The 14,510-nt window shown below is 42.7% G+C and overlaps 1 protein-coding gene across 1 annotated transcript in view; it reads left to right on the forward strand.

Annotated features, from left to right (window-relative positions):
• Positions 1–14,510, forward strand: part of sntb2 (syntrophin, beta 2) — a 39,561-nt gene that overhangs the window by 19,921 nt on the left and 5,130 nt on the right. The window contains exons 2-5 of the mRNA XM_083974209.1: positions 6,155–6,374; positions 8,258–8,468; positions 11,760–11,902; positions 13,272–13,468. Of these exons, the coding sequence (XP_083830335.1) occupies positions 6,155–6,374; positions 8,258–8,468; positions 11,760–11,902; positions 13,272–13,468 (771 nt within the window). The remainder of the gene's footprint in view (positions 1–6,154; positions 6,375–8,257; positions 8,469–11,759; positions 11,903–13,271; positions 13,469–14,510) is intronic.

Raw genomic sequence — 14,510 nt, forward strand, 5'->3', positions numbered from 1 at the left:
CAGTTCCCGACCAGACGCGCCAGTCTGGGCCGGATTCACGCTGAGAATAGGATACGAGCTTCCTCCTTCCATCTCTCTCTCTCTCTCTTCTTGCTGGTTGCGCTGTGTGAAATGCATTGAATCGGCGGCGCTGACGTTGGGTTTTTTTCTTTACTTTCCGGGGTTTGGGCGGCTTCTCTGCTCCACTTGGTGCCGTCTCTACTGTTGTGGAGCATGCGCACATGCTTAATCGGAGTTCTCCAACTCCGATTTCAGTCGGACTAAGGTGTTTACATGCACTTCATTTGTCCAGTTATAGTCAGATTAAGGCAATAATTCGTTTTTTTCAAGTGTCATGTAAACGTACTGACTGTTTGATCAAGACACAGGTCAGTTGAGCTGAAGACCACGCTGCCTAACCCACCAGAAGCATCAGGTTCTAACCAGACACCAACATCTACCTCATAACCTGATGCTGTACATTTGTATAAGCCAGTAGCCACTGTCCTCCATTATTCATAGTTGTTTTCCACTGTGGACAGACATAATATTCTTCCCTCAGATGTTGTGCTTGTTTAAAACCCTGGTCCCAACTCCTAATAGAGCTGAACCAGAAGAAAAGAATCAATCACGAACGAATGAAAACTGAGCTGTAATATATTATATTAAATGAACCGTCGAGGTCAATCATACACTGGGTTGTAGATGTAATGTTTTTCCATTCATCCACAGTGTTTCTGCTGCCTTATTTGGCCTAGAGGCTCGTGTTACTGGAAGGCAGCTGCATTCTCAACACGGCCTTATCGTATCTGTTCAGCACAGCTCACAAATTGTCTCCATTTTATGTTGGCAGAGTAACAATAACCTGTTTTATGGACCGGGCGGTGAGGGCACGCAGCGAGTCAGATGAATGGTGCCTTCTGCAAACTCTCTCTTCTGGACATGATACAGTCAGATCCCATCACACATCCCCCCCAGTCTCTCTGACACAATTAATCTTAAAAACCAACACATGTTTTGAATAATGAATAGCTGAAAAAAAACAAAAAAAAACATCAAATATATCTTCAGCTCTCAGTTGGGACTATAAAAAAAAAAACCCACTCTTGTGACTAATACTCAGAAACAAATGGAAAGTAGTCGAGATGAAATGTTGCATATGTATTTAGTTCAATTCAAGAAACTTTATTGTCCCCGGGGGGTTATTTAAGAGGCACACAGTATGTAAAAAACACACAAAAAGACCAGCAGTGCAAGACAGAATGAAATCAGTGCAAAAACTATACATTGAACATTATTAGTGCAAATGGAAAACTGTATAACTGACTGCTCACAGTTCAGTTCCAACTTCAAATAGCTCAGCCGTCACTGATTGTTATATTTTTAATTCCACGTAAACCACATCCCTTTTTTAATTTTGTCCGGTCATGGTTCCGATCATTATGTTTTGTCATTAGCGGTATTTGAACTGCTCGTGCTAATAACTGCGGAGCTGCAAACAGAAGGCAGCACAGTGATGTGGAGAGCGGAGAGCTGTCGTCTAACATTTCAAGATATAAACATGTGCACCACAGAAAGCTGCAAGTTTGCGGACGGAAAATATCTCCATGGACATCATCACCCGGTGCCAGATCTGATGATTAGTCTGAAAGTAGGGCTTTGCAGCAGAGACGTCCTCTTCCATATGACCCTCAGACATGAGCACTCAGGAATGCTCTCAGTCTAACTTACATCTGCAGAAACCACGCCAGACCCCGTCGCTATGGGCAGTGCGGTTTGGACCGAGCTGCTGAGATGAGGATGCATTTCTTGGCTGGTTGCCTCGGCGTTACTACCAGCCCTGCCCTTCACTCTGGAGTCATGCATAGAGTAATGTACACACAGGCATGCAGCACTCATGCACTGTGCAGCTTTATAGACCTGACTGCATTTTTTTTGCTAACGCTCTCTCTTTCTCTTTCTCTCACACACACTCACACACTCTCTCACACACATAGAAGTGCACAAACTTTCACAAACCCAGTATGCCAGTCTACATTCAAGAATGACCTCACCTCTTTAGAGTCTCATCTCAGGTTTCATAAAAAGCAGACCAACCCAGTGGTCCAAGACACACACACACGCACACACACACACACACACACACACACACACACACACACACACACACACACACACACACACACACACACACACACACACACACACACACACACACACACACACACACACACACACACACACACACACACACACACACACACACGGTGTTCATTTCTCATATTCACACACACACACGTACTGTACACACAAAGGGAATAAGAGAGCATGCACTGAAGCAAGGAGATAAAATGGTCTCATCGCGTAGAAGACATACAGTAAGAGTGAAGGTGTGTGTGTGTGTGGTTGTGTGTGTGTGTGTGTAGGGGGGCCATGGGATCCACTAGTCATTCTTTTATTTCAACATCTGGCCTGTGGAGCTCACAGCTGTGGGGCCGGGGCCGCTTTTGTTGTTCAGATCATTTGACACAGGGGACCACTCTGTCCTTTTCAGACTGCAGGACCAGCAGGGACCTGGTCGTGGTCCAGGTTCTGGGCTGGAATATGATCAGTGTTCTTTTCAGTTTGGGAAATATCCTGTATCAGTAATTAGCTATGTTCAAACTTTCAGACACTCAGACTCTTTCCCAAACCTCAGCTCCATCCAACCATGTTTGAAACAGTCTTACCCTGACTGGGCCCACTGGTTTCTTTGACAAAACATCCCAGAGTGTTTCCTTATGGCCCGGTTTATGGCCGGCCACACCATACATCCTGAGTGACTGTTTGACCATCGCTGGGATTCCGCCCAATAAGACGCAGGCTATTTGTTGGAGGTGTGTAGATATTCAACAGCTGTCTGCCGTTGGCTCGGCCTGCAAACTCCAACAACCTGATGTGTTTATTCTGTTATGATAAGAAGATTATCTGCTGCTCTCACACATTTGTAAAGGACTTAACTCCATTTGGCCTATTAAAAGCTGGATGACTGTTGATACTTAGGGAAACTGCCCCTTGTTATTTCCCCATGTTGCCTAGAAGAGATAACAGAGCATTTGATGTAACATTTGAAGTCTTGTAACTTTACAACCCAGCTCCTTCTGGGAAAGGGAAGCCCCATAGAACAAGATGCAACTGGTTAAGCAAAGTTATTTATTTGTACGGAGCTGGAAGAGATTGATTTGGTATAAACAATGTTTGAGGTTAACTGAAAGGGAAAACGGATGCTGTTAAAACAAAGAACCAAATATAACCCGAAGAAGACTCTAGATAAACAATAGTTTCAAAGCATAGACTGTAAATAAGAGTGGATGTTGCCTCAGAGTCGTCACCCACAGAGTGAAGAGCAGTGTTGAAGCTCAGAGTGGATCTGGACATGTTTGAACTCCTCCTGGCCAGAAGTAACAAAACAAAAAAACTCTGTAAAATACTTTGCTGTTTTTTTTTCTTTCGAAATCATACATACAGAATCATATTCATCATATTATCTTCTGTTTTCTCAAATTTCCGATACAATGTAGTGCTTATAGGGACATGATAACAATTACACACAAAGGAAACGGAGACTACTATATGTGTATATAAAATAAAATAAAACTAAATAGAATAAAAAGTATCAGATTAATAAATGTATATAGAGGGTCCTTACTCTACTAGTATACATATGGCAGGGCTCCACCTTTTTAATGAATATGTCTTTTTCATATTTATATTTTTTCAGTCCACATATTGTATGTTGGAGGGTCAGGCTTTAATTACCTTACTGTATAGTTTGATGGTTCCATTTGGACCTTCTTATGTATTTTGGTCTGTATTCTGAGAATTAATGTGATTATATATTTTTCTTTTTTCCTTTTTCTATTCGAGCTTAGAGTCTCTTGTTACTGTGCGTAAGAGCTTCTATTTTATTGGATCTAATTTCTGATATGGTTGGGATGTTCATGATGGTTCACCTTTTTCCTAGTTATATGTAAACTATTATGATGCATTATCGAATATATCACTGTTTGAATGATTTATATGAATGTATTTTCTATGGTGATGACTGATCTGGACCAGCTGGTTGTGTTTAAAAGGGAGACACACCCACATATCAGTGCTGAGGACGGCTGTTAGCCCAAACACGTCAGCGTATCTGTACTGCTGCTCTGCGCTTTATATTAAAAGAAAGTGCAATCACTTACTAAGAGTGCTGTTGATTCTCTACATGTTAAAATATTGTTTAACATGATTTTCAAACATTAAGTAAAAAAACAAACAAACTGGGACTGAATATCATCTCCTGCTGGCTCCAGGTGAAGGAGCAGAGAGCATCAGAACAGTTAGAGGAGGAAACATCACACGTTGAGCCTCAGTCAGACCCCCACCCAGAGGAGGAGTCTGTGGAGACCAGAGACCAGCAGATTCAATTCAATTCATTTATTTGATGAAGAGGGACATATCATATATCATCAGATGGCTGTGTTAAAGGGATAGTTCACCCAAAATTCAAATTGCACTCATTATCTACTCACCCTCATGTCGACTAAGAGCTGTGAAGTTTCAGAGTCCTCCGTTCCTTCTCTGAGTTACGGGGGGGTCCGCGTAGCAGTATTTGTCCATATAATGGTTGTGAATGGATACCAACTTTCTTCGTCCAAAAAGACACACCAAAAAACATCCAAATACCTCCAAACTGCTCGTCTGTAATGTCCCTCTTGTATTGAAGCCCCGACATGAGAAATTGTTCCGAAAAAAATTAAAGTCTATATTTTAACTCATTGAGTGCCAACCACGTAATTTCTCGTTTTTCGTTCCCATGCGTTGAGTGCCGAAAACGTAATTTTACGTTTTTTGCTTTTTTTTTAAATTATGAAAATAGACACTTTAATACACATTATATGTAAATTTGGGGACTCTACGACGAGGAGAACTGAAATAGATGACGATCAAAGTCACATGACAGCTCATGATCTGGAAGTTTTTATCATAACTCGGCTTCTGCAAACGAGTTCTGCATGCAGATGCAGCAGCTGCTCTGCTCTCACCTGCGCTGCTGCTCCAGCTGCTCGAGCTGCTCGGAGCTGAACCAGGAAGCTCTCAGCCGACAGTCCGCCCGGTCTTCATCTGGAGCAACACCGTGTCCTCCCCAAAGTCCCCCCGCGGTAAAATCTGATGGTCTCTGGACCAAAGCAGACCGGCATCACCGACCCGTACCACAGAAGGACCGCGACCACCGGCGGGACCGGTCTTCCCGAGCCGCGGTGGCCGACTGACCCTCACGCTCCGCGGGGAGAAGCTGTGACACGGCACGGTGCGTCTGTGTTATTGTTGTTTAGTGGCGCCCCCCCCGCCCCCGATGGTGGTTTTGTGAATAGAACAACAACTGTTGTATATATTTATCTTATACGAGCCCTTTGATCCAGAAATGCGAGTGTGAGAAGAGCGACAGACACAAACAGCGCACCTTTCATAAAAGACGCTCTATCTCCTTTTCTAGAAAAAAAGGAGGGATTTTGGTGAAACCCAGCCATGTTTAGCTTGACTTTTCTCAGGAACAGAGGCACGTAGAAACAAACGGTTTGTGGCCACTTGAAGCATTAAGTTAAACCTTTCAATTGAGCCACAGTATGTGTTGGTGGCAATAATATAGAATACACTGTGGCTCTACATAAAGTCAAAAATGGTCTAAATTGCCGGTACACTTGACTAAAACTTTGGAAAGGAGCGCGGCACTCAATGAGTTAAGCTTGTTTGTAGCGGAAGCTCCCAGTGTCTCAGTTCACTGCTCTTCCTGTGTCGTGATTTGCACTGACCGGCAGAACAATTTCTCATGTCAGGGCTTCAATACAAGAGGGACATTACAGACGAGCAGCATGGAGGTATTTGGATGTTTTTTGGTGTGTCTTTTTGGACGAAGAAAGTTGGTATCCATTGACAACCATTATATGGACAAATACTGCTGCGGACCCCCCTGTAACTCAGAGAAGGGACGGAGGACTCTGAAAATTCTCACAGCTCTTAGTCGACACGAGGGTGAGTAGATAATGAGTGAAATTTGAATTTTGGGTGAACTATCCCTTTAATAAACACTCAATCGATCATGCCTTGTATTTGATGTTCATCAGCTGATATTCTCTCCTCTCTCCCTCCACAGTGAAGTACATCCGTGAGGTTTCTCCGCTCTTCAAGAAGCCGTCCCTGGTAGCCGACCTGCCCTGGGACGGCGTCCGCCCGCAGTCGCCCAGCTACAGCGGCAGCGAGGACTCGGGCTCGCCCAAACACAGCAGCTCCTCCTCGTCCAAAGACAGGAAGGTCATCAGCCTGAGGATGTGCTTCATCAGCAGGAACCTGACCATGCCCGACCTGGAGAGCAGGTCTGAGACCAGACTCCTCACTGTTTGTGTTTGTTTGACAGAAATAGTGGAGCATGTGGGAGTTTAGGTGTGGTTGTATGTGTGTGTGTGTGTGTGTGTTACCATCGGGTGTGTTTTTTTCCTGTGTCCGACATCTGTTCATTAGTGTTTTGTTCTGGGAGATATCAAATGTGGAAAAATTAACAGAAAATGAAAAACGCCCAGTAATATTTACAACTGGTTAACTTACTAATTCCAGGACATGATGGTAAATTTCCAGATGAGTCACACACAGCTGGATGTGTCTATTTTAGTGCAATTTCAGGATGATGCTGCTCTTTCAAACTGTTAAATAATGTAATTAGCTCATCTTCAGTTTGACGTGTGTACCCATGTTGTTTACGTAGCTGTGTCACAACCTGATGACAAACGGCAATAAACTGTACAATACACACAAGCTGCTCAGTCAGCTCGGAGCAGAGTGAAGTTGTGCACGTACTCCTGAGTCAATGTCCACTGGATTATAGGACAACTCTCCTCAGCTTCTTGTCAAGTCAATGATCATTTTTAGGTTTTGTCAGAATCAAATCTGATCCAGTGGAAGTTCAGTGCAAACAGCAGCTAAGATTATACTTTATTTCATCCCCGAAGGGAAATTCGTTCATGACAGCATTTAACAAAGGAAATAAAAACAAGACAAATAATAAAATACACAATTCATAAAAAAATACTTGAAGAAAAAGAAGACAAAGGGAGAAAGTGCTACGGTGCTCTCTACTTGCTGGGCAAAGTAACAGATTAAAACAAATGCTTGCTGGTAGACAACTATGGATAAAAAACAATTTAAAGTGCACGGGAGATTTCAAAAAAGAAGTGCGACAGACATTACTAATGCAGTGTGACTCCTCATGGTGCACATTTTCCAAAAGGTAAATAAATATGGACTCAAAAGGAAAACTTAACTAAAATGTCCTCACTGATTCCATGACAACATGAGATTTCTCACATAAGCAAATCGTAATATGAGGTATATCTTAATTCTTTAAGAAATGGCCAAGTGATGCCTTTTTTGAAATAATATCTAATAGATAATATAATATCGAATAGGATCTAATCACATCAAGTTATCATGTGAATTTAAATGTGCTGTAATTTTGTTGGGCATGGACAAAGCTCCAGGGACATTACGTAGAAAAATTATATTTTACAGTTTGTCCAAGCATGTTTCTGTCAGGGTTGGGGGAAGCAGGACGACCCAAATGCAGACCAAAGTTCAAAGTAACAAAAACTATTTATTTCAAAAACAAACGTAAAGCTACACAGGGATTCAAAGTCCAAACAAAGAGAAAAACACAAAGTATCAACTAAAAAGTCAACAGGCCTAAGTCCTGGACATAAGTATCAAAGTAGCAAAGGAATACAACTCAAAAACAGAACCAATGACTCACAAGGAATGTAGAACAACACTAGCATCAGGACAGGACAGGACAGCACGGTGACGAGACCAAGACGAATGAACCAACAAGAGACACAGGAAACACAGAGGTTATATACACACATACACACCAGGAAACGAGACACAGGTGGTGCAGTTAGACACAGGTGAGACACATGAGGTCATCAACCACAGGAAGACAAGACAGGAACTTCAAAATAAAACAGGAAACAACTCAACACAAAGAAACAGACACAGAGACACAGACCATGACAGTTTCAATATATTAAATATATTTTCTATTGAAATTATCAACAAAAAAAAAGTACTCTGTACTCCTGCACATCTCCCAAAATCCTTTTATAAGGCAGAACAGACTCTGTCTCTCACTACTGTGTTTCTGGTCTCCCCTTTTCATGTGCTGTTTACATCATTTAGTTAAACTGCTAAATGTCCCCGTGTGTCTCAGACTGTTGGAGCTCCACTCCCCGGACGGCCAGCACACGGTGGTGCTGCGCTGTAAGGACGGCCCCTCTGCCAACTCCTGGTTCACCGCCATCCACACCAACATCGCTGCCCTGCTGCCACAGACCCTGGCTCACATCAACGCCTACCTGGGGGCCTCGTCCTCCACCTCCACACACCCCCACCTCAAACACATCGGATGGCTGGCTGAACAGGTATTTTTCAGCTATGATCTCATAGCGGCTTATGAAGCTGTGACTCCACTAATCACATGTTACATCATTAGAATATCACACACAGTGTACTGTACTTACAGGTGAACTTCTGTCTTATGAACTAATGTCTTTTCAATGTCCAACTTCAAACTAATTAATAATTAATATCAAATTAATTAAATAAAGAAGCCCTGGTTTCCAATGTAAAAAAGAGAGAGAGTATAGATACAACTGTAGAGCTAGAGTTAAAGGGATAGTTCACCCAAAATTCAAATTTCACTCATTATCTACTCACCCTCATGTCGACTAAGAGCTGTGAGAATTTTCAGAGTCCTCCGTCCCTTCTCTGAGTTACGGGGGGGTCCGTGCAGCAGTATTTGTCCATATAATGGTTGTCAATGGATACCAACTTTCTTCGTCCAAAAAGACACACCAAAAAACATCCAAATACCTCCATACTGCTCGCCTGTAATGTCCCTCTTGTATTGAAGCCCTGACATGAGAAATTGTTCTGCCGGTCAGTGCAAATCACGAGAGATTTGCACTGACACAGGAAGAGCAGTGAACTGAGACACTGGGAGCTTCCGCTACAAACAAGCTTAAAATATAGACTTATTTAATTTTTTTCAGAACAATTTCTCATGTCGGGGCTTCAATACAAGAGAGACATTACAGACGAGCAGTATGGAGGTATTTAGATGTTTTTTGGTGTGTCTTTTTGGATGAAGAAAGTTGGTATCCATTGACAACCATTATATGGACAAATACTGCTGCACGGACCCCCCCGTAACTCAGAGAAGGAACGGAGGACTTCTCACAGCTCTTAGTCGACATGAGGGTGAGTAGATAATGAGTGAAATTTGAATTTTGGGTGAACTATCCCTTTAACTCAGCACAAACACTGGAAGCAGGAGGAAACAGTGAGACAAGACCTGTCCAAATGTACCAGCACCCAAAAAGCTTTAATTAATAGTTAATTAATTTATCAGTTCTGTTGTCAGTTATTTGCTGGGACTCCTTGTTGGCGCTGGTCCATGTCCATGTGCTAAGTTACAGCATGTGGACATGAAAGTGGTATCAATCTTCTTTTGTAGATGATGACTTTTTTTTTTTGAAGAATACGTTTTTTTCAGTAGCACCTAGATGCTCGTATAGGAATTCAGTAGCCTACATGATCAGAAAACACGCTCTTCCAGTGTTCTGCTGCTGCAGATGTGAGGTTAGAGCAGGTTTTGTTACATGCTGTGATTTTAAATGATGATGTAAACCTGAAAATGATAATAATAGCATTTTCATTCTCACATCTATGACCATTTATAGGTCCATTTTTATTTTAATATTTAAAGTCGGATGATAGCATTTTCATTTTTACTCGAATAACATACCGGTACACATGTGGAAAATGATATGCCGTAGTGGAGTTACATTTAATAGTTTGAATATAAGTCACCTAGACTACCATTCACTGCATACAGGCTGCCATTGAAATGCTCCAATTCACATCCCAGGAACAAGACACTCTGCTTTTCACATTAATGAAGTGTTCATTCAAGGTCATAGTTGAATATATGGATGCATGGCTCTGCTTATCTTGACCGGACTCAAACAGGAAACACCAATGGGAGTTTCCGTTGAATCGCACCATTTCCTGTCGAGCCCACCTACTGTACTCACAAACACACTGTCACTGCCTCTCAGTCCAGCTCCACTCAGCCATGACAAACACACACTGCAGCATGTTGAACACAGGCCTGTCTGTCCTCCAGCTCTGTGTTGTCTCACTACAGAACAATCACTGTGTCCCCTACCCTGCCACTGCATCACGCTGGTACCCACATCCTGTTGCAGTCTGGCACTTGTCAAACCACATCACGGTGCCTATATCTGTCTTACTAACCTTTTACCCATTAAATCAATCTGTGTGCCTGTTGTCACTCGCTCCAGGAAATAGACAGCACCACAGTTCACTGGTACTGATCATAACAAATCATCTCCTGCACATTGAACTAATGACCAAATATAGACACATCCATATAAGAACAAACTACAGGAAGTATGAGCACACAAAGTCACCCACAAGCATGTAAACAAACGAAGAAACGTAAACTGTTACAACTTCAAGTGTCTGTGTGCAGCATAGACTCAAACTTGGTTCTTCTGTCCTGCATAGAGCCAATACGACTCCATATGGAGGGGGGTGGTTTAGCTCAGTGGGTAGAGCAGGCGCCGCATATGCAGAGGCTATAGTCCCTGGTTCGATTCCACCGGTGGCCCCTGCTGCATCTCATTCCCCCTCTCTCTGTATCCACACTTCCTGTCTCTCTCCAACTTAAAGGGATAGTTCACCCAAAATTCAAATTTCACTCATTATCTACTCACCCTCATGTCGACTAAGAGCTGTGAGAATTTTCAGAGTCCTCCGTGCCTTCTCTGAGTTACAGGGGGGTCCGCGCAGCAGTATTTGCACTGACACAGGAAGAGCAGTGAACCAAGACACTGGGAGCTTCCGCTACAAACAAGCTTAAAATATAGACTTATTTAATTTTTTTCGGAACAATTTCTCATGTCGGGGCTTCAATTCAAGAGGGACATTACAGACGAGCAGTATGGAGGTATTTGGATGTTTTTTGGTGTGTCTTTTTGGATGAAGAAAGTTGGTATCCATTGACAACCATTATATGGACAAATACTGCTGCACCGACCCCCCCGTAACTCAGAGAAGGAACGGAGGACTCTGAAAATTCTCACAGCTCTTAGTCGACATGAGGGTGAGTAGATAATGAGTGAAATTTGAATTTTGGGTGAACTATCCCTTTAAAAGCCATAAAAGCCCCCAAAAATACTTAAGAAAAGACATCATATCATATAATTGTGTATAAATCATATGGATGTGTGTGAACAAAACAAATGACAACATGAATATACTTTTATCAAACCTGTGTGTCAAACACGTGTCAAACTATCTGGTGACATCATATAACGTATCCCCTTCAAACTATTTAGAAATTTCTAAACATCTTGACAAAGTGAATAATAGGTTTGTGTGTCATCAGCACGAATGAACTCTGGAACCAGAGAATTCATAATCATAATCATAATAATGATAATTCTTTATTTTCTATAGCACTTTCCACAGCACAGAGTCACAAAGTGCTTCACAGAGATGGACAACAAGGCAACACTAAACAAAACAAAACACATGGGCTTACCCTGGGTAAAAATGCACCGTTGTCATAGGTGGCCAGGGAACCTGAATGAGATCTGACCCGTCCCCCTGACCTCTGTCTCCAGGTCCAGCTGGAAGGAGGCCGGCAGCAGTACAGGCCGGTTGTCATGGCGCTGACAGAGAAGGACATCCTCCTGTTTGAATCAGTGCCGTGGAGCAGAGAGTCCTGGTCCATGCCTCTGCTCACACACCCGCTGCTCGCCACCAGGTAAACACTACAGTTAAGACGCAGGCTGTTGCCCAAACAGTAAAATACATCAGCACTTTCTTGTGTCTTGGCACCAGTGTTTAAAGGGATACCTCAACATTTTTTTTTCGTGTCTTGCCTCACTCCTGAGTCCATGACCAGCAGATAGACACCATCCTTTCGACTGTGCGTGCAGTAACAAGGGAGATAGAGCCGTATCGCCCGTAATTAGCTTAGCTCAAACACTGGAAGTGTATAGGTAGTGTTAGCCTGCCTCCTACCCGAGCCGAAATCAGCAGTCAGAAGCTGATTTCATTTTAGCTCTAAACTCTGTAAATATATCACTTTATCAACATTTCAAACATTTTTAGGCGAGAAAGTAGCCGTTTAGATCAGCAGTGTGTCGTTAATTTGTCTAAATACCAGCTGTTTACAATTTTGTTCAGACGAATTCGGCGCTACTCAAGCTAGCCGTTGTGACCAACGCACTTCCAGTTACTTTCACAAAATAAAACACCTGTTGCCCTTTACATACAGAAAACCATGACGATAGAATTTGTGTTTTTACTTTAAAACAGGAAGCTAACCTACCCTCGATGTAGCTAGCTTGAACCAAAATAAACCGTCTTTGCTTGAACCCTCCGTTTTGACCGATCTGGTCCCGTTAGCGGCATTTGACCGCTCAAGATGCCTTACCGGAGAGTTTTGTCAGCTCTGAGACGAAGATCGGCCCTCTGGTTTCCGTTTAGAGTTGCTGAAGAGTTTCTCTGATGACTTTAGGTGGAGGCAGGCTAACACTACCTATGCACTTCCAGCGTGTGAGCTAAGCTAATTAGCGGTGCGCCAGCTCTGCCCGTATATCCCTTGTTACTATCTGTCTATCTGCTTGTCATGGACTCAGGAGTGAGGCAAGACACGTAAAAAAAAAATGTTGGCATATCCCTTTAAATGTACATTTTACATTGAAATGCATTTGAGTGGGGTGCCTAGGTACAGGTACTGCAGCAGCTGTGGGTTTGAATCCAACTCATGGCCTTTTGCTGCATTTGATCACCTCTATCTCCCTCTCCCTGAGTTTCCTGTCTGTCTCTCACTGAGCTATAAATCAAGGCAAGGCAGAAAATGTGTGTGGATATTCAAACTATGAGAAGTATCTGAAGATTTTCACTTTGAAATGTGACAAATTAAAGTGAAACTCTTTCAGTGATAAACATTAGCACATGTATAAACCCTGTTCATCCTCTTTATGGAATCACACTGACCAGAGCAGTAAATTACATTGGTCACTCATCTCTGAGACTGTCTGTCCGTGTCTGTCTGTGTCTGTGTGAGATTATGTGAGGAAGTCAAGTGTGCCAGTATCTCCATGTGTGTCTCTCTCTTTCTCCAGACTGGTTCACTCTGGCAGTGCACGAGGGTCTCCAGCCCAGGGGTCAGACCTGGTGTTCGCTACTCGAACAGGCACAGGACGGGGCATCGAGTCCCACGTCTTTCGAGTGGAGACCCACTGGGATCTGTCCTCGTGGACACGAGCGCTGGTGCAGGGGGCGCACGCCGCCGCCGAGCTCATCAAAGAAGTCTCCATCGGTGAGTGTGGGTGTGTGCTGCAGCTGATCAGTCTGTCCTGAGAGTTTGAAATCAGTCCCATTGATTTGCTATAGAGGCTGATCGCCCCATACAGTCACCAATAAAGTTACCAATAAAGGCAATATGAAAGAGGGATATGCAATCAATGTCATGTAGTTTTATTCAACCAGAAATACATATTATCCAATAAAATAGCCTTTCTGTGGAAAAACTGTTCCAGCTGTCCAGACGTTAGCTCCAAGTAGCTCTGCATCGCGTCTTTTCCTCTGTCACTGCTCAGTCCCCTCTACCATTGTTAACCCTCTGGAGGTGAAAGTTCACCTTAAACATGTCATTTGAACTACTTTAGTCCATTTTTTAACATCGTAAAAACATCAACGGTCTTTGGCTACGGACTGCAACAGTCCGTTGTCATGGATACATGACAACAACTTCCATTCATACCAGTCATACGTGCCTGATGCAGAGTGATAGCCTACGCCGTGATAAGGCTTTAGAATAGTATCCGTGGTATGTGCTCATTATACCACGGTTAACAACCAATCAGATTGCTGGATTTCACCTTTCCATTTTATAATACACAATATATCACAGAACTGTGTCATCACTATGTTCAGCTCAAATATACTGATCTACATAATGTTATAACATTGTAGGTGTTGGATATGGCTGAGCAATGAACCAAATTATTCAACATGACGAATCTCTCACTTATAATCCTTCTCATCATCATCGTTGTCATCATCAACACAGCAATTCAATAAATAAAGTTAATAGCAGAAGCTTTATACTATATACTATTACTTTATGATTAACTTAATGTTACTCTGGCATGACATTTCTGGCATAGGGAACACTACATCTCAGAAAAAAATATTGCATATATCGCTCCTCTTATTTCTATATTTAACATTTTTCAGGCCAAACTTTGAATACAATAGATGTAGTTTTTAGTCCTCACATGGAGGTCTCTACTGCAGCGAGGCTTCAGTGATGTCCCTCACTGGTGAGCCGCTTTGGATAAAAGTATCTGACAGATGGT

The sequence above is a fragment of the Trachurus trachurus genome (assembly GCF_905171665.1).
Source record: "Trachurus trachurus genome assembly, chromosome: 6".
NCBI classification, from domain to species: Eukaryota; Metazoa; Chordata; class Actinopteri; order Carangiformes; family Carangidae; genus Trachurus; species Trachurus trachurus.